Source organism: Delphinus delphis, chromosome 5 (assembly GCF_949987515.2).
Source record: "Delphinus delphis chromosome 5, mDelDel1.2, whole genome shotgun sequence".
NCBI classification, from domain to species: domain Eukaryota; kingdom Metazoa; phylum Chordata; class Mammalia; order Artiodactyla; family Delphinidae; genus Delphinus; species Delphinus delphis.
In genome coordinates, this window is record NC_082687.1 from 116,776,348 (window position 1) to 116,799,068 (window position 22,721).

The 22,721-nt window shown below is 36.1% G+C and overlaps 1 protein-coding gene across 2 annotated transcripts in view; it reads left to right on the forward strand.

The window, feature by feature from the left end:
- Positions 1–22,721, forward strand: part of NDST3 (N-deacetylase and N-sulfotransferase 3) — a 135,434-nt gene that overhangs the window by 103,456 nt on the left and 9,257 nt on the right. Inside the window, exons 6-11 of one of the 2 annotated variants that reach the window (XM_060011845.1) lie at positions 2,276–2,458; positions 3,937–4,033; positions 8,087–8,210; positions 12,085–12,259; positions 15,464–15,634; positions 17,063–17,172. In XM_060011845.1, coding sequence (XP_059867828.1) covers positions 2,276–2,458; positions 3,937–4,033; positions 8,087–8,210; positions 12,085–12,259; positions 15,464–15,634; positions 17,063–17,172 — 860 coding nt within the window. The remainder of the gene's footprint in view (positions 1–2,275; positions 2,459–3,936; positions 4,034–8,086; positions 8,211–12,084; positions 12,260–15,463; positions 15,635–17,062; positions 17,173–22,721) is intronic. The other variant, XM_060011846.1, reaches the window with a different exon arrangement.

The following is a 22,721-nucleotide window of genomic DNA, read 5'->3' on the forward strand; positions in this document are numbered from 1 at the left end:
AGGAGCACAAAACAAATCCCAGGCTTGAGTCGAAAGCCTAAAAGTATCACGAAGTGACATGCATTATAAAACCATCACTTTGAAGCAGTCCCTTTGCTTATGGTACACTTTGTATTATGTTAAAGTTGATATACAAAAATAGAATTGAAAACCAAGGAAAGTTTCCCTGGTTGGAGGTTAAGTAGCTTTTCTTTTACAGGATTAAGTTCAACACCTTATAAGTATTACCTTAATTCTTGCCAGTCCGGTTCAGTTTCAGCAAAAGCGATGTCATCAACCAGCTCATACTCACTTTGGGCCACTTCTGTTTTTACCAGAGAGAGAAGCATTTTTTACTTTCTACACTCATACAAGTAAAAAAGTGGCCCTCTGCTTTAAATGTCACAGCATAAAATGCTTTCCAAGGTTGAAAAGTAAATTCAAAGGGATGTCAAATGTATTAGTATCAGAAAGTCAAACAATATCTCTAAGTTTTTCATTTTCTGTCCAATGCAGATACTAAAGTAAAATATAGACACAGATTTTTTAATAAATCTTTCAGAAAAATAAAGCGATAAATTTGAATTAGTGGCTAACTAGGTTAACATATTTTTTTTACATTGTATGAAAAAAATTTAATAGAAAGGCATTTGAAGTATCATTTTGCCATTGTTATTGGGCCACACTGAAAAATGTAGCATATAAAACAAATGATGAAAGACTGCTTCAAACGGTTATCAGGAAAGAACTTCCAAATTTAAGTATGATTTTCTTAAATCGCTCAATAGACTACTGTTTTGATAAATTTTGGAGGAAACAAAGGAGGGGGTGAGAAAGGTCAAACAATTGAAGCTACTATAAAAAATAACCAGAAGGTTAGGTTTTAAAAGTCTCATTTTTCACAAATACCCCAAATGTTAAGCTGAAAGTCTTACTTATCAATTTCATGACTGCATCAGTCTGCTGGTAGCTATTCAAAATCACCCTTAAAGTATTTTGTCTGTGAAAGTTCTAAGATTTAAAATATATTCAGGCAGAGTGAATAGAAACACGATTAAATATTCTTGATCACACTTGAAGCTTTTCATGTTAAAGTCTGTGATTGCTCTATATAATATAGGATTTTACTGCTTCCTTTTATTCATAGTTGTAATTATATTTTTTCTGATTTTTTTATATCAAAACTTTCTCTCATCTCCGCCACTTAACCTCAATAAATTTTCTTAAATACTTCTCTCAGCCAGTCTCTTAATGAATGAACCTATTATATTCATTATTATGATGATTATAATAACCATTATTACTATTCATTCATATGACATTATATATTTTAGGAGCATACTATTATCCCATGAATTACGTTTATGATCTCTTTATAGTAGCATAAACGCCACAGTGGTTTTCATTACCATTGAAAATCTCATGCAGAATTATTTCCAGTTGTCAACACTAACCAACAAAAGCTATTTGCATTCACTTTAAGCAGTAGCTTTAAAAATGCCCATTCTACATTCCTGACCAATTGAATTAAACCTAAAGAATTCAAATTTATTTTATTATAAAAAGATCCCCATGTTTGCTATAATTTTTTTTCAATGTGTGGATTCAATCCAGGACACCTGCTTCCATAGGAATAGTTTATCTAGCCGAGCACTGAAAACTTTTCTTAAAGGAGGTATCTGATATTGGAAATAGTAGACTCAATAAATATGGAAAAGGGTTTCAGAGTGTCATTGATGGAAAATAGTTGATAGTTCTTATAGTAAAAATTCATTCACTAGTCCTTTGTCATTATGACCTCTAATAAATACAAATCAGAGGCTATTCAGTTAATGCTAATAATCACAATTCATTGATTATTTATATCCATTAATTCTACATACTGTGTTACAAATCAGATTAAGTTGATTGAAATTACAAAATCCCAACCTCCTGCTGCCTCACATTATGAATAGTTCACATATCATGAAGCCACTATGTGTGAACATCTAGGATGTGTTATTCAGCATCAGTCGAATTGCACCAACGTGGGTCTGTGGCAGTTGGACTCATTTTTTGTTATGAAATACATTAAAACCTTAGGGAAAAAATGCTCACCAAGTCTTGCTAATAACACATCCTCCAGAGTGCATTAATATAATGAGAGTATTTGAGATATGTGCAAAATTCAAAAACATCTCATGAACTGAAACCCTGTGCAAAGACTTCTTAAGAAAAACTAGCATTGCTGTGATTGCACTGCCCCCTAGGGTTAAAATAACTTGTGTTTACACTGAAGTTCGTTTGCCTTTTTCAGATCAGCATTTTCATGACCCATTTGTCTAACTATGGGAATGACCGACTGGGATTATATACATTTGTCAATCTAGCCAACTTCGTGCAGAGCTGGACCAACTTACGACTTCAGACTCTGCCTCCAGTGCAGCTGGCTCATAAATATTTTGAGCTCTTTCCTGATCAAAAAGACCCTCTCTGGCAGGTAAGATTGGGTCAATGACTGGTATTATTAATGAATCCCACAAACATATCTTGGAGTTTCATGAGGTAATCCAAATCTGAAAAGTGAAGACATCCTGGGGAAAAAATAACATACGTTTTGTACGTTAGTAGATTTGAGAAACTTCATAGTGGGCCATATTCTCTGTTCCTGTGCCCACTAGAAACTATGGAATTCTGAAAGCTCAGTGAGAGGTTCAGTGGATACAATGTTTTGAATCAGGATTGAGGGATCAATTTGCAGATTGCAATAGGCTGAAAGAGCAGAAGATGGTTTAGGTGTGTGTTAGACAGGTAGCCAGCTGGTCAGCCTTGAGCACATCACCTCTCATGACTAAATGACATTACAGGGGTAGGTGAGAAGAGTTCAGAACTGACATCTGCTTCTGAACCACGAGGTACACCAGCAGCTGCAGAATATAGTCAGCTTTCAAAAGTATTATTGGGAATTACTTTGGACATGAGGAAAGTGTTTAGTGACAAAATCACTGAGCTTCTTAAGAGAAAATGTCACATAAACATGGCATATTCAAACTGTTCCAGGCATGACCCAGATTTCAAAGCTTACACTCTCATGTGTCTAGAATTGCAAAAACATACTTTGAGCTTAGATTCCCCACACCATGATCTGGGGAAAGTAATAATCTTTAGCAAATAACTACATAGTGCTTATTACATGTCTGACTGGGTTCTTTACATATGTTCATTCATTTAATCCTCACAACTACCCTTTGAGGTAGGTATAGTTATTATCGCCATTTTACAGATGAAGAAACTGGGGCACAGAAAGGCTGAGACACTTAAGCAAGGTCATACAGCTGCTATGTGACAGAGTGGGAAAGAATTCCAGGCCACTGTGCTCTGAATCAATGTTCTAAATGAGAGTTACTGACAGAGCTGATGGTATAATAATAATGATCTTCAGAAGCAGAATTCAGTAAATTTCACAGATTGAAGTTACAGTAAGCTCTGCACTTATATTCTATTCATTTAGCTCTGAACTTGAGCTAATTGCCTCCTGGGCACAAACAGATAACCCCAAGAAGAAACGTAACTACACATTTTAGTAGGTTAAAGTTGGTGGTTATAAAATTATCACTGCATATTATTTTGCAGTTAAGATTTTAAAACACCCATCTTTTTATGTTAACCACTACAGAACATCACCAGGCGTTAGCCACTGGAAAGACATGAAACTTTCCTGCTAATTTAACACCCTATTTTTATTTTTTTATTTTTATTTTTTCTTTGCGGTATGCGGGCCTCTCACTGTTGTGGCCTCTCCCGTTGCGGAGCACAGGCTCCAGACGCGCAGGCTCAGCGGCCATGGCTCACGGGCCCAGCCAAAAAGAGACACATAGCCTTTTTTCCTGGGATATCTTTTCAAGGACAGAAGTTGAAAAACTCTAGCACACAATGGGCACCCACAAAAATACATCTCTATTTTCTTCTCCTGTTTAGAATCCTTGTGATGACAAACGCCACAGAGACATTTGGTCTAAAGAAAAAACCTGTGATCGCTTACCAAAATTCTTGGTAATAGGACCCCAGAAAACTGGTGAGAAATTTTTATGTTATAATTAACCAAACTGTAAAAATCCTGATGAGAAGACAGTGAATTCATGTCACAATGACTTCTCAAACTGCCTATAAATATTGATGAATGAATAACACTTTATTCTCCGACATAATCTTTGTTTAGCTCAATAATGTGTTTTTTAAAGTAAAAAGGGTGAAAATAGATGTCACACAGTTTGAATATCCAGCAGTCAATTTGGTGGCAAAAGTTATGTTTTTTCCAAAGACCTTAATTGAAAAATGGTGTTATTAACATTTCTAAAATCAAAACTAATCACGTGTTTGGAGAGTGACTGACAGGATTTCATCAAAAGTCAAGATGGACACATGTAAGTACCTATAACTCTTCCGGAAATTTAGCCTCTTCCTGCCATCTTCCTGATATAGTTTATTTCTAGACTATTTCTTGCAGAAATGACTATTTTCTAAAAGTCTATAAAAGATGTTTGACAAGCAGAATTCCTAGACATAAACAAAACTTTGTGCTAAGAAAGATATTTATTCATACCCAGGAGAAATCTTTGGCACCTTTTCTTAAATTGGTGTGCAATTTTTTCCCTTAAACTTCTTGTCTCTGTAAGGATCAGTATTAAAATGAAGCCCAGTGGAAGCTTTAAAATGCCAGACATTCAAACTGTATCCTGCATGATAAATTATTTGGGGCTTTTCATTTCTAGCTTCACCGAAAACAGCCATTTCAACCCTTCCTAAGGGAATACATTCCCTTTCCTCATTTCTCTAGAAATAACTGGGGAGAATTCTACGTAATGCACACAGTAAGTTTAGCCTATTCGTTTTCTCAGTCCCATTTACAAATATCAATCTGAAAACAATAATAAATACGACAAATAGTTCTCTTATCCTTATTTATTTCACTTGTCCTTATCTATTTAAAGTCAAGAAGCAACTAGAAACACACTGAAAGTCTCTTTAGCAAACTCCCACTGTCATCACATAGCTTTGTCATTAACAATCACATCTCTCTGAAGCTTGGCAGATCAAGTTTGCCTCAGAAAGCCCTGCAGGATATGCTTCTTGTGTTGTGCTAGATATGCAGACATTTTAATATCATAGATGACATAATTACTTGTCATCTTCAACTCATCTGGGTTTCCAAATGTTTACGTTACAATTTGTAGATGACATTTACCTTTGGAAGGGGTTTATCTTCTTTTTATAGAAATTGAATTTTTTCCCAGTTTTATAGAGGTATAATTTACACACAGTAAAATTCACCCATTTTAAATGCACAGTATGATGAATTTTAGAAATTGCACACAGCGGTATAACCACTACAACATTAAAGATTTAGAACACTTCTGTCTCCCTAAAAAGTTTCTCCATGTCTTTTTCTTCTGAGTCCTTGTGGGATTTTTTTTTTTTAATTCAAACAGAGAGTCACAAAAATTATAATTATCCTCATCAGTTCACTCAGTACCATGTAATTAATTTTTTTTTCATCTTGATCTTTTGTTAGCACTTTTATGAATTCATCAGTTTTCTATTAGAGTTCTGAAAATGTTTATTCATTCAGGTCAGCAGTATAGTTAGTTACCAGAAACCTGTACTTGTCGGAGTCTTTTCCATGATCTCCATGTCTTTTTCTCCCCCATCCTCAGCCACAGCCACTTTCCGCCACTATATTTTTGCCTTTTCTAGAATTTCACATAAATGGAATCATAAAATATGTAATCTTTTGTGTTGGACTTCTTTCACTTAGCATATTGCTTTTGAGATTCATCCATATTGTTGTATATATTGATATTTTATGAGATTATTTTTTAAATGGACAAACATATCTTCTTATATCAGTTCCATAAAAATTAATTGGCTTCATTTTTATCTTTAGTTTTGCCAAAAGTATTTTTCTGAATAATTTTGCACGAATGTATAGTCATCTGGATATTCAAATATTTTTAGTGTTGAAACTAACAAAAATATAAAAACTGAAGCTTTTTTTGAACATGTGTATCTATGATTATGCAGTTGAGATACACACACACACACACAGACACACACACACACACACACACGACAGTTTATTCAGACCCAAGAATATGAGTAGCTAAAGACAGAATTCAAACACCACAACTTAACAATTTTTTGACCACTGATAAATTACAGTATGCCTTTTACTGACTATGCAAATGATTAGATCTTATTCATTTTTTGTTTGTCTTATTAATGCTCATCATGCTATTAAAAGCAAATAACATGGTTGAATACAATTCTTAAAAATAAAATTCAGAAAAGAATGTTATCAGTTGATCTGAGAATGGAATTAATCTATTTTCTTTTTCCACATTGTAATAGCTATTTTTCTGTCTTTACAAATACTATATTCTTTTCAATTTTTAAAAAATGCATTACTGAACTCTATCTCAATAAAATTATTTTCAAAAATACCTTACTAATATTTAGATATGGAGCTATTCAGGTACTTTCATGTAGATTATCTCACTTGACCCTCATAGAGTCCTGACAGCTAAGTATTTTCTTCCCCACTACACAGATAAGAAAACTAAGACTCAGGTTAGATATTTTTGTTCAAGTTCACACAGCTGGTAAGTGCTGGAAATAAAACTCTTGATCCTAGAAGTTATCGGACTCTAAAGATCATGCTCTAGGACTTCCCTGGTTGCCCAGTGGTTAAGAATCTGTCTGCCAATGCAGGGGACACGGGTTCAATCCCTGGTCTGGGAAGATCCCACATGCCGCAAAGCAACTAAGCCTGTGCTCCACAGCTACTGAGCCTGCGCTCTAGAGCCCACGTGGCACAACTACTGAAGCCCACGTGCCACAACTACTGAAGCCCACACGCCTAGAGCCCGTGCTCTGCAACGAGAGAAGCCACCGTGATGAGAAGCCCACGCACCACAACAAAGAGTAGCCCCCGCTCACAGCAACTAAAGAAAGCCTGAACACAGCAACGAAGACCCAACGCATACAAAAATTTAAAAATAAATAAATTAAATAAATAAATAAATAAAGATCATGCTCTAGAAAGCTTTACTATGGATTTCAAGTAACGGAACATTTTTTTTCCCAATAAGTTTTAGATTTTGTCCCATATTTCTTCTAAGTCAGTGATTCTCAAAGTGTGCTAAATCAGAAACTGGGATAGAGCCCAGCTCTCTGTTTTTTAATAGCCTCCAGGTGAATATGATGCATGCTAAAGTTTGAGAAGCACTGTTTTAAGTCAAGTTTGTGAAGAACATTTTTACCTTGTGTATCGTAGGTTATCTGTGATTGTAGATAAAATATTCATTGTTTGGCTCAGATGTAATCTAGGAACACTGCCTCTTCCAATTCATTGTTTTAGAGAATAGTGCTGTTGACAGTTATTTTAACAAATCTATATGAGTACCTGTGGTGTGCCATTCTCTTCCCAAAACTGCAAATTTTGTCATGTCACTAACAAAGGGCACCAATTTTTTTTCAAATTTAGCAATTTAAACAATTTTGGCACTACTTTTTATAGGTATGTAAGTGCATTCAAACTTAAACTGGTTAAAAGTTTAAATTCTGTCTCAAATTAATAAGCTTTCATAGGCCTCGGGAAGAACTTTATAGGGAAACCCAAGTATTAATTTGATAATGTAACATCTCATATTAAATAACGATAGCTTTCACTTATATGGTACTTTATTAATATCAAAATATCTTCAGATACAATATGTCTTTTTGTCCTCAGAGAAAGCCTAGGAAATAATCAAGGCAGGAGATTTTCCACTAATAAGTCAAGACAAAGAAGCTAAAAGCCAAAGACACAGACCAAGTCAGTGACTGAACTGAGGTCAAAAGCCAGTTCTCCCAGTTCCTGCAACAGGCCTTTTCTCACATCACACTGTCCTCATTTTTTAGAATTTGCCTCTTTTAAGATGCTGGTTATGTATTCAATTTAATTCAAGGAGTATCTATATGTATCTGTTTGGATCATTGAAACACTTAGTTTATTAATGACTTTGAAATGCTAATAGTAGGAAACTGTGTTTTTGTTTAATTAATCTCTGAACCTCTATTATCTTTTCAGGAACCACTGCTTTGTATTTGTTCCTGGTTATGCATCCTTCCATCCTTAGTAACTCCCCCAGCCCAAAAACCTTTGAGGAGGTACAGTTCTTTAATAGAAATAACTACCACAGGGGGATTGATTGGTAAGATGGGTTATTAGTATAAATCTAAAAGTATATGTACTGTGCACAGTATAAAATCAGTGCTTATAATTATAAACATTTAAGTTTGTAGCCACAAATAAAAGTCATCCTCCGTGCCTTAGAAACTGATTGAATAGAAGGAGCACGTAAATTATTCGTAACAAACTTTTTCTCAGGTTATGAAGGGACTTGTCGCCTCAAGAGACTTACATGTAATTCTAATTTGCATTAATTATCTTTGATGGTAATTACAGATAAAAAGTCAGAGAAATACCTAATACACAGGAATTTCATTTCTCTCTACTCTTAAGAAAACACTTTCATAACTTTCTGTTCTTATGCACTTTGCATTTAAGTGATGCTACAGTTCACATATATAATTTTCAATTTTTACTTTGGTACAAAAGGTAAATAAATAAATAGAACTAGAAATGTGTATGCATTTTATGAGTAATGAAAGCTATAAAAAAGCTATCAACGATATACAAAATTTAATTTTTGGCCTTTGAAATTAGAACCGTATCAATCATCTAAGTAAAAGAGTTAAATTAAAAGTTAAAATGTCAATATACACAGAATATGTGATGTAGCAGGAATAAATATTGCAAACAGACATGTTAATCATAAAAAAGATCTAGAAGTCTTTCTTTTAAGATATAAATTCTGGGCAGAAAGTACTATAAAAGAGTAAATTCTTATAATAACTCTAGAGAATGAACATAAACATTTTGCATGTAGTTTAGCAGAAAGGTGTATATAAACTTCTGTTGTCAAATCACATAATCTCTGTTTTATATGTATCAACCCCCTCAAGTTTTGCTTGTGAGCCATCCAAACGGAAAGCTGAAGAAATGGATTGAGTATAAGTTGAGCACCTACTAGGATTTACATATATTCTAATTGTTATATATTTCCCTGCGAATTCTTCAGTACAGTGCTTGACATTAATTGCAGTAGTGTTAAGTAACAGCTGTGAGAATCAAGAAACCCATCAACTACTTCAGCCACTATTTTCCCACTGACTCAAATATCAATATACATGCTTGTATACAGTAGAATAAAATGATGTTCACATCAGGACTAAAGGGGGTGATTAAAAACTGCTTTGCAAGTGGAGAGGAATTCAATAATACTTGGATTCCCTGGGACTTAAGAATATCTGTGAGAATATTCAATTAAAAAAAAAAGCTGTTCATAGACAGTAATGTGTACAGGCACTATAACAGAAATGAAAAGTCCCTTAAGTAGTCTACAAAGAGATGGCATAAATAAGTAGAAAACTAAAGACAATTAAAGCTTTTAATTATAACTCACTAAAATACCCCAACTGTAAACACTTTTGATTGACAATTGTGTGTTTATAAAAGGCAGTTAACACAAAGAGCAAATAATGGTAACTGCAAATGTCAATCTATTAGCAATAACTAGAGCTTTGCTCTCAAAGACATCAATGTATTCAGTCTTCAGACTGGCCTTACCTCTCCCTGAAGCATCAGCACCTCAGCAGTCCCTTTAGGACCACAGAGCCACAAGGCTGAAGATTATGTGTCTGAGCATGCCAAGGTCACTTACAGAAGCTCAGGCACAGTTAGTCAATCTGGATACATGGATCTGCTCTTCTTGGAGAACTGGGCAAAACCAGGGTTGCCCTAACTAACAGGCAGCCTAAACACAGGCTTAGGGCACAAGCAAAGCAGGGCAAATGAAAATGAGAAAACTCCATCTTTGATTAAATAGCCAAGATTTGTGATCAGAATCTCTAGGAAAAAAATGTTTGATTTATGCATACAGTTAAGTTTTATGTTCCATAGTTTGGTGTTATTTTTTATAATTACCTGGGGAGGCGGTGGATGGTTGGAGTGGCACATGGGGAGCCATAAAATCCTGTGAACATTTGGAACCTCTAAACATCTTAATTTGGCTTTGAGTAAAATCACTCAAAAATACAGGGTCAACCCAAGAAACAAATAAATATGGAGTGCTGCAAAAAATCATGTCTTTCAGTTAAAAACAATTGCTGAGCTGTTATGGGAGTAGCAAAGCTTAAATGAGGCCAGCATTTGCTTTTAACCCACATATTGCTAAACCATTCTAGTTTGCTCACCAATTCTTTGAATAACCTGAATTCATATTACAAACATGGATGTATTTCCACCCTGGAAATGAAGCTGAATTCTTTATTTTCTTATGAATTCATCAAACATTTTTCAAGTGCTTATTACTACCAGCCACTATATTAGAAAAAACATGGGCATATAGGCAAACAAGAACTGGCCCCTGCTTTCTCTGTGAGCCTCTGGAGCCTTGTGGGTCCAAGATCCAGAACTGCTGGAAGAAATTTTCAAGGCCCAAAGTGTTGTAGGCGTGGAGGACTACTGGGAAGGTGGGACAGTTTTTAGAAATTAAAAGTTATCCTGCCCTTCTTTTGTGATTCTTGGACCCTTGCTGAGAATAAGCATGCTTGAGACAAGCTTGGACCAAATAAGATACCACTAGACACTTGATATAACCTTAGTACCCCTGGAACAAGTGTGGGCATCTAAATTAAAAAGTATCCTGAAATATGGCACTTTCTATAAATAGAGTGTACACCAGAACAGTTAACAGATCAAACTTTCCAGAAATGTTTATATATGTCTTTACCCCTAAAAGAAAGGGATGCCAGAATAATATATCAACAACAAGGCAATTTCCAGAAAACATAAAAGGATTTCTTTACTGCCCTGAGTTTCAAAGTATCACTTTGTTGCACCAGCCAAACTTTGTAATATGGTAACAACTGGAGTCCTACTAGAAGCTTTATTGTGTGACTGAAAACAACACACTGCAAAAAGAAGTTATCACATAAATGTTAATGATTCTCTTGTTCAGTAATTACTGAACTACCTTGTCTTGGTAACCCAAAGTCATAGTGGCTTATGAATTGAAGAGGGTGTGGGTGGAGTGTGAGGCTATTATTATAAAATGTAAGAAACCCTAGAAGTTAAATTTGCATGTTCTTTCTAAAAAGGCCCCTTTTCCTTTAAAGATGTTCCTTGGTGCTTCAGAAATACCTACTATCATACGCTGAATTCAGTTATATTTGACATTTTGTACAAATGGAATATTATACAAAACCCATTATGTCCTACCTTTCTGTGCTTGAGGCTACAGGTATTCCTGTGCTCACTCTGCTGGTGATTTGAATTCTCAACACACTTAAGGATACAGGACCTGACCTTGGAAAATTTGATAGTATTTTATATCTGAAAATATATACATACTTTTTAAACTTCTATAATTTTTCTAAAGAATATAAATGGCTCTATATGGGAAACAAATTAAGGACATGGGCAGTGTTTATATCAGATCTGTTCTGCCCTTTGATACTTTATAGTTGAATATAATAGTAGCACAATACATTAGTGGGAATGAAATTATTTTTTCTTGTGACGAAGTAAAAACTGTTTTGTCTAAGATTTTTCAAAATGCCTTTGAACTGAACACATCATTTGTTTCGATCAAATTTTCTTCTTGGTTGAGCACTCACATTTTTCTCTGTAAAATATTTCTGCATTTAGATACAATTTATACAATTTATTATTATTGCCATTTGATGACTCTGTGTGTACATTTTTGTTATCTCCCGTACCTTTTTTTCTTGATATTAAGTAGAACAAAAAGAAAATGTATTTAGAAAAGCATTTTCAAAATACATTATTAGTGTTCTATATATTTTTTTCCTTGCCAACAGGCTTGTGGGACAAATGCCTTAAAGAAAAAGGCTTTTTGTTTAGGAAGCAAATGAATTTTGTTTGTAGGACATTTTTAACATCTTCAGTCACCAGGGTATGAGTATAAACCAGTCTTATTTTGAGAAATATTTCTTTTCTAGGTATATGGATTTCTTCCCAGTCCCATCTAATGTTACCACTGACTTTCTGTTTGAGAAGAGTGCCAATTACTTCCACTCAGAGGAAGCGCCTAAAAGGGCAGCTTCTCTGGTCCCCAAAGCCAAAATCATCACCATTCTCATTGACCCATCAGACCGGGCATATTCCTGGTACCAGGTAAGGAAAATACAGACAGAATCCAGCAAGTAGAAGAGAAGTATGGAGAAGGGAGGGTGGTTTTCAGCAATAGCCACCACCTCGGGTTTTAACAGAAGAGACTTGCTAGCTTTATATTTCAGGAAGGTAAATAAATTTTTCTTTGTTTCCATGGAGAAACGTTCCCCTTAAGTTTTTCTTAATTTTGCATTCATTTAATTCATGTATTTAATAAAATGTATTAATACAATGAAGAAATTAAAATAGAGCAAATAAAATAGTATATACTTGTATGTATTCTGCTTCTATAAATCTGCATTTTAAAAGTAAAGTGTTATAACTTAAAATCATTATTTTTCATCTAATATGTGTATAATGCTGCTATTATTATCTCAATTTTACAGATAAGGAATATAACTGATTCCCCAAAGCAAAAATCACAGGTCTTTTTTTTTTTTTTTTTTCTATAAAGGGCCAGAGAGTAGATATTTCAGGCTTTGCAGGCCATATGGTTACAACTCTGCCATTGTATTGCAAAAGCAGCCATAGACCATATGGAATTTAATGAGCCTAGCTGTGTTCCAATAAAACTTTATTTACAAAAACAAGCAAACTTTAGCCATAGATTGATGACCCTGACTCTAAAAGAGCTTAAATAACTGCTATACTGAAGAAATAACTTAGTAGCAAAACTAAATATAAGAATGAATTCTTGGGCTTCCCTGGTGGCGCAGTGGTTGAGAGTCCACCTGCCGATGCAGGGGACACGGGTTCGTGCCCCGGTCCGGGAAGACCCCACATGCCGCGGAGCGTCTGGGCTCGTGAGCCATGGCCGCTGAGCCTGCGCATCGGGAGCCTGTGCTCCGCAACGGGAGTGGCCACAACAGTGAGAGGCCCGCGTCTACCGCAAAAAAAAAAAAAAGAATGAATTCTTCATTCTTGAAAGCCCAGCCAGTGTTCCCTGGTCTAAGCCTCTTTCTCATACACTCCAGGGTTGCCATTATGCTTCTACTGTTGGTTAGAACCTAGCACAGAAACAATCACTTTGAAATAATTTAAGACTCTAATAATAAAACTTACACATCAAATACATGTTTACTTTAATAAATATTAAAAATAATAGGAAAAAAACTGCCTCAGTGATATTTTATTAATCATCAAGTGGAAAAAGTTCAATAAAAAGCAGTCAAAATTAAATATAAGAGCATAACAAAATTAATAGAGTCAGTGTGTTTAGTCTCTAGTATCCTTAGTTATCATTCCTCGGTTTTGTAATTTAAAAAAACACTTTCCTAATGTTCATGTGTTCATCCATTCATTAAATTATTTTAATGACTACTATGTACAAAGTACTGTTCTAAGTATGTTCTACAGGTAAATTAACAAATCTGGACGCTACACTTGAGATCGCTTTCACTCTAATTGGAGAAATATGTGTAAATAACCAGTGTATAAATCAGAAAGTGTTAAGTGACAGGTAGACTCCTACAGAGTGATAAAGCCCATCTGATAAAGACGACCAGGAACAAGTTAGGTATATTAATTGGCTGCAGCAGAGGAGCCTGAACACTGGAAGAACTATCTGGGCACTTCCCTAAAGAAGGGAAGGATTTGTAAGGGGAGAAATTTAGGTAAAATTAACATGAAGTGTTTGATAGATGCAGGCAGGGCTGTGTGTAAGCTGGTTATCAGTAGGTCAGGGCTGAAAAGCAGACTAACGGTCCAATTTCCTTGGAAACTATAAAGTTAAGATAAATGTGGAATGTTACATCCAAAAATCACTTACCTGAAACTCTGCACCTGGGTTGGAAATAAGGCTTCTTTGTGTTAAAGTGACCCACATAGCTCTGATCCTCCAGGCAAGACTGGGATGTTCCATTCTCACTGACCTCAAACATCTAAATTCCTGACAATCTATGATATTAGAGAATAAAGTTTCTCAGCATGGGGTCTTTCTGAACAAAAGCAGTTTTTCCGTGTTCACAAAAGGAAGCACAGATTGTCAGGAAAGGTTTCGTGGCTGGGACAGACCGGGGGAAGGTCATGGGATCTTAGGCATATTGATAATGATCTGCATGATAGGGAATGAGACTTCCTGGAAAGCTGGAATCCACAACTCCACGCCAACGTCATGCCCAACTCCTACAGCAATCTTTTAAATCAAAAATACAGCAAATTGCAAACTGACTGACTTGATATTGCGCCTTTTACGTTTTCCACTAGGTATCTAGAGAAAAAAGAAATAAGCCTTAATTGACTCAACAAGAAAGAAGAAAACTGGAGCTTGGCAACCACTTAGCCCCTGAAAAATTGAGAATTTGCTGAAAAAGGAGGTTTCAAGGCTGCAAGCTAACAAAACGTCCTAAATATTACAAATAAATCGCTCCACAGTGGCAAAATGCAGGCCTTAACAAAGTCTAGTGGAGTCTGTAGTATAGTAATTTGAATCTCAATTGCAGCAAATTTGCTATTCAACTAGATGTGGTAAACATCCACAAACCCACCACTAAGCCTGAATATTTTTTGGTCAATTTAGGGGAAAGGTGATTTCCTCAAACCCCTGGGCGTGAGCCTGAGCCATTATGAAATGCTTTCCTATCTGGATTGCTGCTTTCTGCATTTTCTGTACAATAAGCGATTCTGATTCATCGCAAAGGTTACCATTAGGTAAAATAATCTTGGCTTTGAGATGCTAGGTAGTATATTATAAAAGCTGTGGGTTTCAGGTAATGCACGTCAGAGTTTTCAGTAGTTTCTCCATTTAAATAGCCGATAGGGCTTTTCTAATCTAAAACTGCATTACTAGATGGAGCAAAACTACGTGGCAGAACTAGTAGAGTGCTTTGTGCATTATGGATATTCACTGGACATGATAAATGGTTTCTTATGGGCTGAAAAGGGGGCATTAAGGCAACTTTCAAAAGTTTACTTTCAGAATAATATGTATACACTAAGGAAACGACTCAGAAAAATTGGTTAAGGAATTCTATCAAGAAGAATTCCACCTCTACCAATTAATTATCAAATATATACTCTCATCAATGTCATAACTTTTAATCCTGATGCTCCAAGCAAACATTTTCATCCTTTATTAATTGCAAAACAAATAACCCTCCAGCAGTGAGGCACTCCTTCCTTTAGCTTTGAGACTTGTCACAGAGATTGGTTTTTAATTATTTATGCCTATGATTCAAGTCGGTTTAATTATCCACCTTTCCATCATAGCATCAGCGATCACATGAAGACCCCGCAGCTCTGAAGTTTAGCTTCTACGAAGTGATCTCAGCCGGGCCCCGTGCATCCTCTGAGCTTAGAGCCTTGCAGAAGAGATGTTTGGTCCCAGGGTGGTATGCCAGCCACATCGAGAGATGGCTTATTTATTTCCCTCCCTTTCAGGTATTGAGCAATAAGAATCTACATCATGTTACAATCTCATCAAGTTTACAGCTCTGGTTTGGTTTTCTTTTGCTGGTTCCTCTAGGCTAGTGACTTTGCCTCTAGGCTAGAGGAAATTTTTACTCATTAAAACATTACTAGCCTTTACTCTTTAGTTGTAAATCAGACTCTGGCAAACAGTAATAGGCAGAGGTAGAAAAACTATCTACTCTTCTTTCTAGAAGTAGTTCAGGATAATTCTCCCTGCCCTGTTTTCTAGTGCATACCCTTCCTGACTGTAAAGAGCATCGGAAGCTTGATACTCCTGATTCTTATTCTGAGAATAAAGCTTGAGAACCTCTTAACCAAACAAGGCAAATATTGTCTTGCTTAATTAAGTGCCGTTATTTCCCTTTGAACCACCTTGCTGCATTTTTCACAAGTCCTATGTTTTCCTTGGCTTCCTTGCTTCTCTCTTTGGCCTACCATTAGCCTAGATTACAAAATCAGCCCCTACTGGATTGCATAAAGCAGTCCCGTCACATCAGACACAGTATATGCCTGTGTGTCTAGAAACATGCTAGCCATAATGATACCATATATGCAACCATATATGGCTATTTAAATTTTTATTAAAATTATATAAAATTAAAAATTAAGTTTCTCAATCACATTAGCCACATTTCAAATGTTCAATAGCCACCAGTTAGATACTGCAGCCGTTGAACGTGTCTATCCACAGAGAAAGTTCTAATGAACGATGCTGGTAGAGACTAAATAGAAATATTGGAGAAGAGGTGTGAGCAAGAGCTGCTTTCCAGGCTTTATGGCCCTTCATCATGGTCTCCTGTCATTTTATCTTGCTGGGACCACCCCCTTCCCTCACCAGAGCAACAAGCAAATTCTTGCCTGTAGTCTGTTGAGGAACTTCTGTTTCCTTTCAGGCTTTCTGGGAGTCTTACCTTTTTCTCCAAATGGATTATCAAAATATTTCTTAAAACCTTACAGTGCTACTCCTTTGACTGGAATCATGGAGAATGGCCATGTCCTCTGTCTCACTGTACCTGGTCTGGTCACTTTTCTTCCTTCCTGCAATGCTCCTTCCCACCTTGAATCATGGAATCATTGTTTTATCTGTTTTTAAACTTGGTTTCCATTTGTGATTTTGTAGTCACATTTCTTAAGCTCTCTTTTTACCCTCAAATGGCTTTTTTGTTTTCATCGTGTTTGCAGGACTTCTCGGACTACAAAACGTGAGCACATTTAATTAGTGTGATTTATTTTTTGTTCCAGGTCATTAATGAGGATGGCCTGGTTAAGTCTTAACAACAACGCACACAAGTCCCCTCAGTCTCTCACTGAATAAATTCAGAGTGCAGAAGTTTTTAATTATGCAGTTACATGTCTTTTTTCAATGTGCATTTTTTTTTAATTTCCTTGTTAATTTAGTTGCTAATTATTGATGGGCAACAGCTAAGAACTGATCCTGCTACAGTGATGGATGAAGTACAGAAGTTTCTAGGAGTCTCTCCTCATTATAATTACTCAGAAGCTTTAACGTAAGTTTATATTCTAATTAATTTATTGAAGTTTCAGCAGAGAACTGATTTTAAAGAAATTGTAGCTTGGTGACACAGCTGTCAAGTTAGCTGTTCCTTACATACTGATTATTTTCCAGTTGATATTAACCACTTGAGAAAGAACATTTCAACAGTTTGGCAAAGAAATGTCCAAAATCCTCTATTGATTTCTAACTAGGAAGGATTTCCCCTGGAAGGAACAAAACAGTTGCAAATCTTAAAAGCAACAACTAACCTTAAAAGAGGCTACTTTAAGTTGGTAAGCACTGAGCCTATTTAACAAACAATACTGAGACCTCTTGGAAGCATTAAAAAGACTTCTTGAACTAGGTGATTTATGAACTCCTCTCTCTTCTGTGAAATTTTCAAAACCCAATGTCATACAGCAAGAAATAGCCCAATAGGCGACCGAATAGGCAGAGAGAAAGGTGCTATTATTACTTCTACACTTAATTCCATTTTTTGCTGGTCTTCACCCACTGTATGACTGACCCTGCCCCCTCTTCTTCAGAGGCCTCAGCAGTTACAGCTCTGGTTTGGTTTTCTTTTTCTGGTTCCCACTGATTTTCTTAGATAGTCAACTCCTTCAGAGTGGGGGCCAGGGTGAGGCAAGAGAAGCACTAGAATTTAAGGAGGCACTCACTCTCAGGACCCCGCAAATACCTGAGAGTGAGTGGCTCCTAAAATTTTTCAGCCAAGGTGCCTCTCTTGCCTCACCTTAATCCTGACTCTGGGGTTCACTTAGCATTTTAAATAAGACCTCCATCTGACTTTGTCCATTTATAATGGTTGGCAGTCAGATGTCTGAAGGTTGTGTTAGTTCCTATTTCACATGCAACTGGAACAAGCAACTGGGAGATCCTGAGCTGGATGAACTGTGGACCTGGCTCTCACTGTAATATATATATTTAATTTTAGGGTCATAGACTGAGCCTTAAAAAAACCGATTAAGATTGCAATGTGGAATTCTTCCATTGTATCTCTCAGTATAAAACTCAGTTCTGTAGATCAACTGATTTTCTCTTTTCATTGTTCTCCTTATGCTATAGCAGTTTAGAAAGTGAGAGACAAGATTCCTTTACCTTTCACTGTCCCTTACAGAAAAAGGTTTGCAGAAAACCATCAAATACTGTGTACATCTTGCATAAATCATATGTAGAGACACATGTAAGAGAGACATTTTGATCTAGAGGACAAAGGAGTAGGTGGAACTCGAGAGTTTTGCGCTTCCTTCCTAAGAGTCATTTACTTTGTTGTTACTATTAACCTTCTACCCTCTGTGTTTTCTATAGTGTGGATCCTATCAGAGATTTGGAGAGCTTAAAGTACCAACACAGACACTAGCCTTAGGTATTTAACTTTCAGCTTGACCTTAAAGAAAGCTGAGTGAATTTAGCTTTAGTTAGAAATTCGAGTCCACTTTCTGCTTTATATCCTTTTAAGTATCTCTTAGAAAAGAAAGTTTTTATTTTCTAAACAGTTTTCTATTTCAAGTTGGCTTATCTTTGGGTCTTTTTTATAGAGTATATAGCAAAGTACTGTATTTCAGAAAGAAGTGGAGTATTCTATAAAAACATAATCTCTTTTTCTTATGGAATGGTCCTTGACCTGCATGCTGTGTATCTGTCCCCTTTGCATCCGGCTCAGCAGCAAGCTTTTTATTCACCTCCACGGGTAAAGTAAAGGGAGTGTAAACTTAAGAGAAGTAATATCAAAGCAACGTACTGTATACAAAGGACTATGGGTCACTTTGCACCTGGGATGTATCTGGCTAAAATTACCCCTTATATGATTCTGTAACCTTACTGGGGGCTCAGTGGGTGAAGTAGCAAGATAAGATGTGTGTAGTCTCTGAAACCACAGTTTCAGGTCCAGCAGGGCTGCCTACTCAACCTGCTCATAGATAAGGTACTGCCATTCCGTTTCTTTTTATATTTTCTTGTCAATCAGTTAGCCTGACACACCTTGTAAAAACCAGCAGTGTACCTGTTGTAGAATATTTGGAACTTCATGTCATTGGCTTAGGTCTAAATCCTCCTTCATCCATGCCCTTTGCAATTGTTCTGAATCCTGCCCTCCAATTTTAGTTATTCTTATTAAACTAATTGTACTGGTAAGTTGTTTCTGTGGTGCTTTGGATATGTTGGAGATGACTGGGTGTAGAAAATGTATGTTCACAGGAATGTCATTTATTGCTTCATATTTTTCCTGCTAATGGTAGTGAAGACTACCTCTTTGGTAGTTTTAAAAAAAAAATTATTTAAAGCCTTCAAAGAATGTTCTGAACTGCAAACAGATATGAGTTCTCAACTAACCACATAAATCCAGTTCTTTGCACACAGTAGAATAAATGAATGAAACTAGGTCTATGCAAAGGTTTTACCATACAGTCTTGGCATGAAAGAGTACTCCAGTTTAAGAGAGCTATAAATTGATTATCTTCAATATTTAAAAAGCTCCTATTTCAAAACTATTTTCCATAAAAATGGCAATAAATTTCCATTGTTAAGAGTGTTATTTATTCTTTTCCACAATCACTACAGAAGTGTTCAAGACTTCCAAATTTCATACAGTCATGGATGGTCTATGATATCTTAAAATGACTTAGTACTGTCATCATGGATTTTAAATGATATATTGAATCGGTAAAAATCTGATTTTCTTAGTGAGTGTGGCTGTGATCTGAAATAAGCAGTTTAAGCTTTAAAAAATATAAATGGGAACTTTCTCATTCAATTAAGTAAATTCACATTTTACAATTCTTGTTCAATATAACCTTAATCCCTAAATTATAAATAACATTGATAATACTAACATTATTTTAGCTTGCATATTATGTTTTTAGTGTTTAAAAGCTGTCTAATCATTTAAGAAAAAGCAGGAAAAATAACGCTCAGCATGGAATTGTGTTAATTTGTATAAATTTTCCCATGAATATATCCATTCAGAATTATACAAGCCATCAATGACTGTGACAGGAGTCTTCCCACTTATAAGTACTAGTTAAATACTAGTGAATACTGAACCTGACATCTTTATTTCTCAGTCAATTAACCTGTTTATTAACATGAATGAAACCAGACTGAGTTATATGAATTTTTAATAATAGTTTACAATGAAAATTTCAATAAATGGACAATAAGGATTTGAAGGCCAGGAGTTGAATGAAGATTGTGCGTTTGTTTTGTTTTGTTCTGTGGATGGGGCTTAACTAAGTCATAAAGAACTGAAGCTGCTTCAGCTGTTTCTAATATTACTTCCCCGGCAACCAAATTTATATTGTCTAGGAATTCTTTCCCTTTTTAGATGAGTTTGAGTAAAACTGTGCCAAATTAAAACTTTTTTTAGTAGCAAAAAACAGTAGCCATAGTAGCTAAAATCTGCTGGTTCTCTAGATTACCTATGAAACAGCTAGAAATGCTAAGAAGTGAAAAAGAAGAAAATAATCTACTCCAATTTCATATAAATTTGTTTTTAAAAGTGCTTATAACATTTCAAAATCAGTATATGTTTATATGTTCTAAGTATTTTATATATATTGCTTCATAACAATACTATGTGATAGACACTATTAGCTCCACTTTTCAGCTACAAAAACTGGGGCACAGAAAAGCTTAGCCAAAAGTCACTCAGCAAGTAAGTTGAGGAGGCAGGATTGAACCACAATCATTCCTCTGGAGCCTACACTGCCAATTTATTAAGCTCTTCAAATTGGCACAAGAGGGACTTCCCTGGCAGTCCAGTGGTAAAGAATCCACCTTCCAATGCTGGGGACATGGGTTCAATCCCTGGTCGGGGAACTAAGATCCCACATGCCGCGCACAGGGCAACTAATACCACGCGCCACAACTTCTGAGCTCGCGCTCCTCAGCTAGAGAGGCTGCATGCCGCAAACTACAGAGCCCACGTGCTCTGGAGACTGCACGCCACAACTAGAGAGAAGCCTGCACACCACAACGAAGAGTCCACGCACTGCAATGAAAGATCCGTCATGCCTCAACAAAGATCCCGCATGCCTGCCATAAAACCATAATAAATAAATAAAATATTTTTTTAAAAATTGGCACAACAGGGCTTCCCTGGTGGCGCAGTGGTTGAGAGTCCGCCTGCTGATGCAGGGGACACAGGTTCGTGCCCTGGTCCGGGAAGATCCCACATGCCTCGGAGTGGCTAGGCCCGTGAGCCATGGCCGCTGAGCCTGTGTTCTAGAGCCCACGAGCCACAACTACTGAGGCCTGTGCGCCTAGAGCCCGTGCTCCGCAACGGGAGAGGCCACCACAGTGAGAGGCCCGCGCACCACAATGAAGAGTAGCCCCCGCTCACCACAGCTAGAGAAAGCCCACGCGCAGCAACAAAGACCCAATGCAGCCAAAAATAAATAAAATAAATAAATTTGTTAAAAAAAAAAGTCTACAAATAACAAATGCTGGAGAGGGTGTGGAGAAAAGGGAACCCTCCTACACTGTTGGTGGGAATGTAAGTTGTTACAGCTGCTATGGAAAACATTATGGAGGTTCCTCAGAAAACTAAAAATAGAATTACGGTATGATCCAGCAATCCCATTCCTGGGCATATATCCAGAGAAAACTGTCATTCAAAAAGATACATGCAGCCGTTCATAGCAGCACTATTCACGATAGCCAAGACATGGAAACAACCTAAATGTCCATTGACAGATGAATGGATAAAGAAGATATGGTATATACATATAATGGAATATTGCTCAGCCATAAAAAATGAAATAATGCCATTTGCAGAAACATGGATGTAACCAGAGATTATCATACTAAGTGAAGTAAGTCAAAAAGAAAAAGACAAATACCATATGATACCACTTATATGTGGAATGAACCTATCAATGAAACAGAAACAGAATCACGGACATAGAGAATAGACTGGTGGTTGCCAAAGGGAAGTGGGGAGGGCAGAGGATGGACTAGGAGTTTGGGGTTAGTAGATTCAAACTATCATATATAGAATGGATGGAAAAGAAGGTCCTACTGTATAGCACAGAGAACTATAGTCAATGTCCTGGGATAAACCATAATGGAAAAGAATATAAAAAAGTATGTATATGTAGGTATAAGTGAGTCACTTTGCTCTACAGAAGAAATTAACACAACATTGTAAATTAACGATACCTCAATTAAAAATAAATAAATAAAAATGTGATATATATCAGTACATCCAATGGAATACTATTCAGCAAAGAAAGGAATAAATTTTGAAACATGCTAAAAAATAAATAAAAATAATCCATCTCCAGACACATTGTCACTTTGCATAATAAATGTGTAATCATAGTGATATGCAAATTAAAGCTACATTGAGTTACCATTAGAATGGCTATAATCCAAAAGATAATACCAAATGTTGGTAAGAATGTGGAGAAACTGGAAACCTCAAATATTGCTGATGGTAATGTATAATAAATGGCCACTTTAGAAAAGGAGTTTTGCAATTTCTTAAAAAATTAAACAGAAGTTTACAAATAATCCAATTCCACTCCTAGGAATTTACCCCAAAAG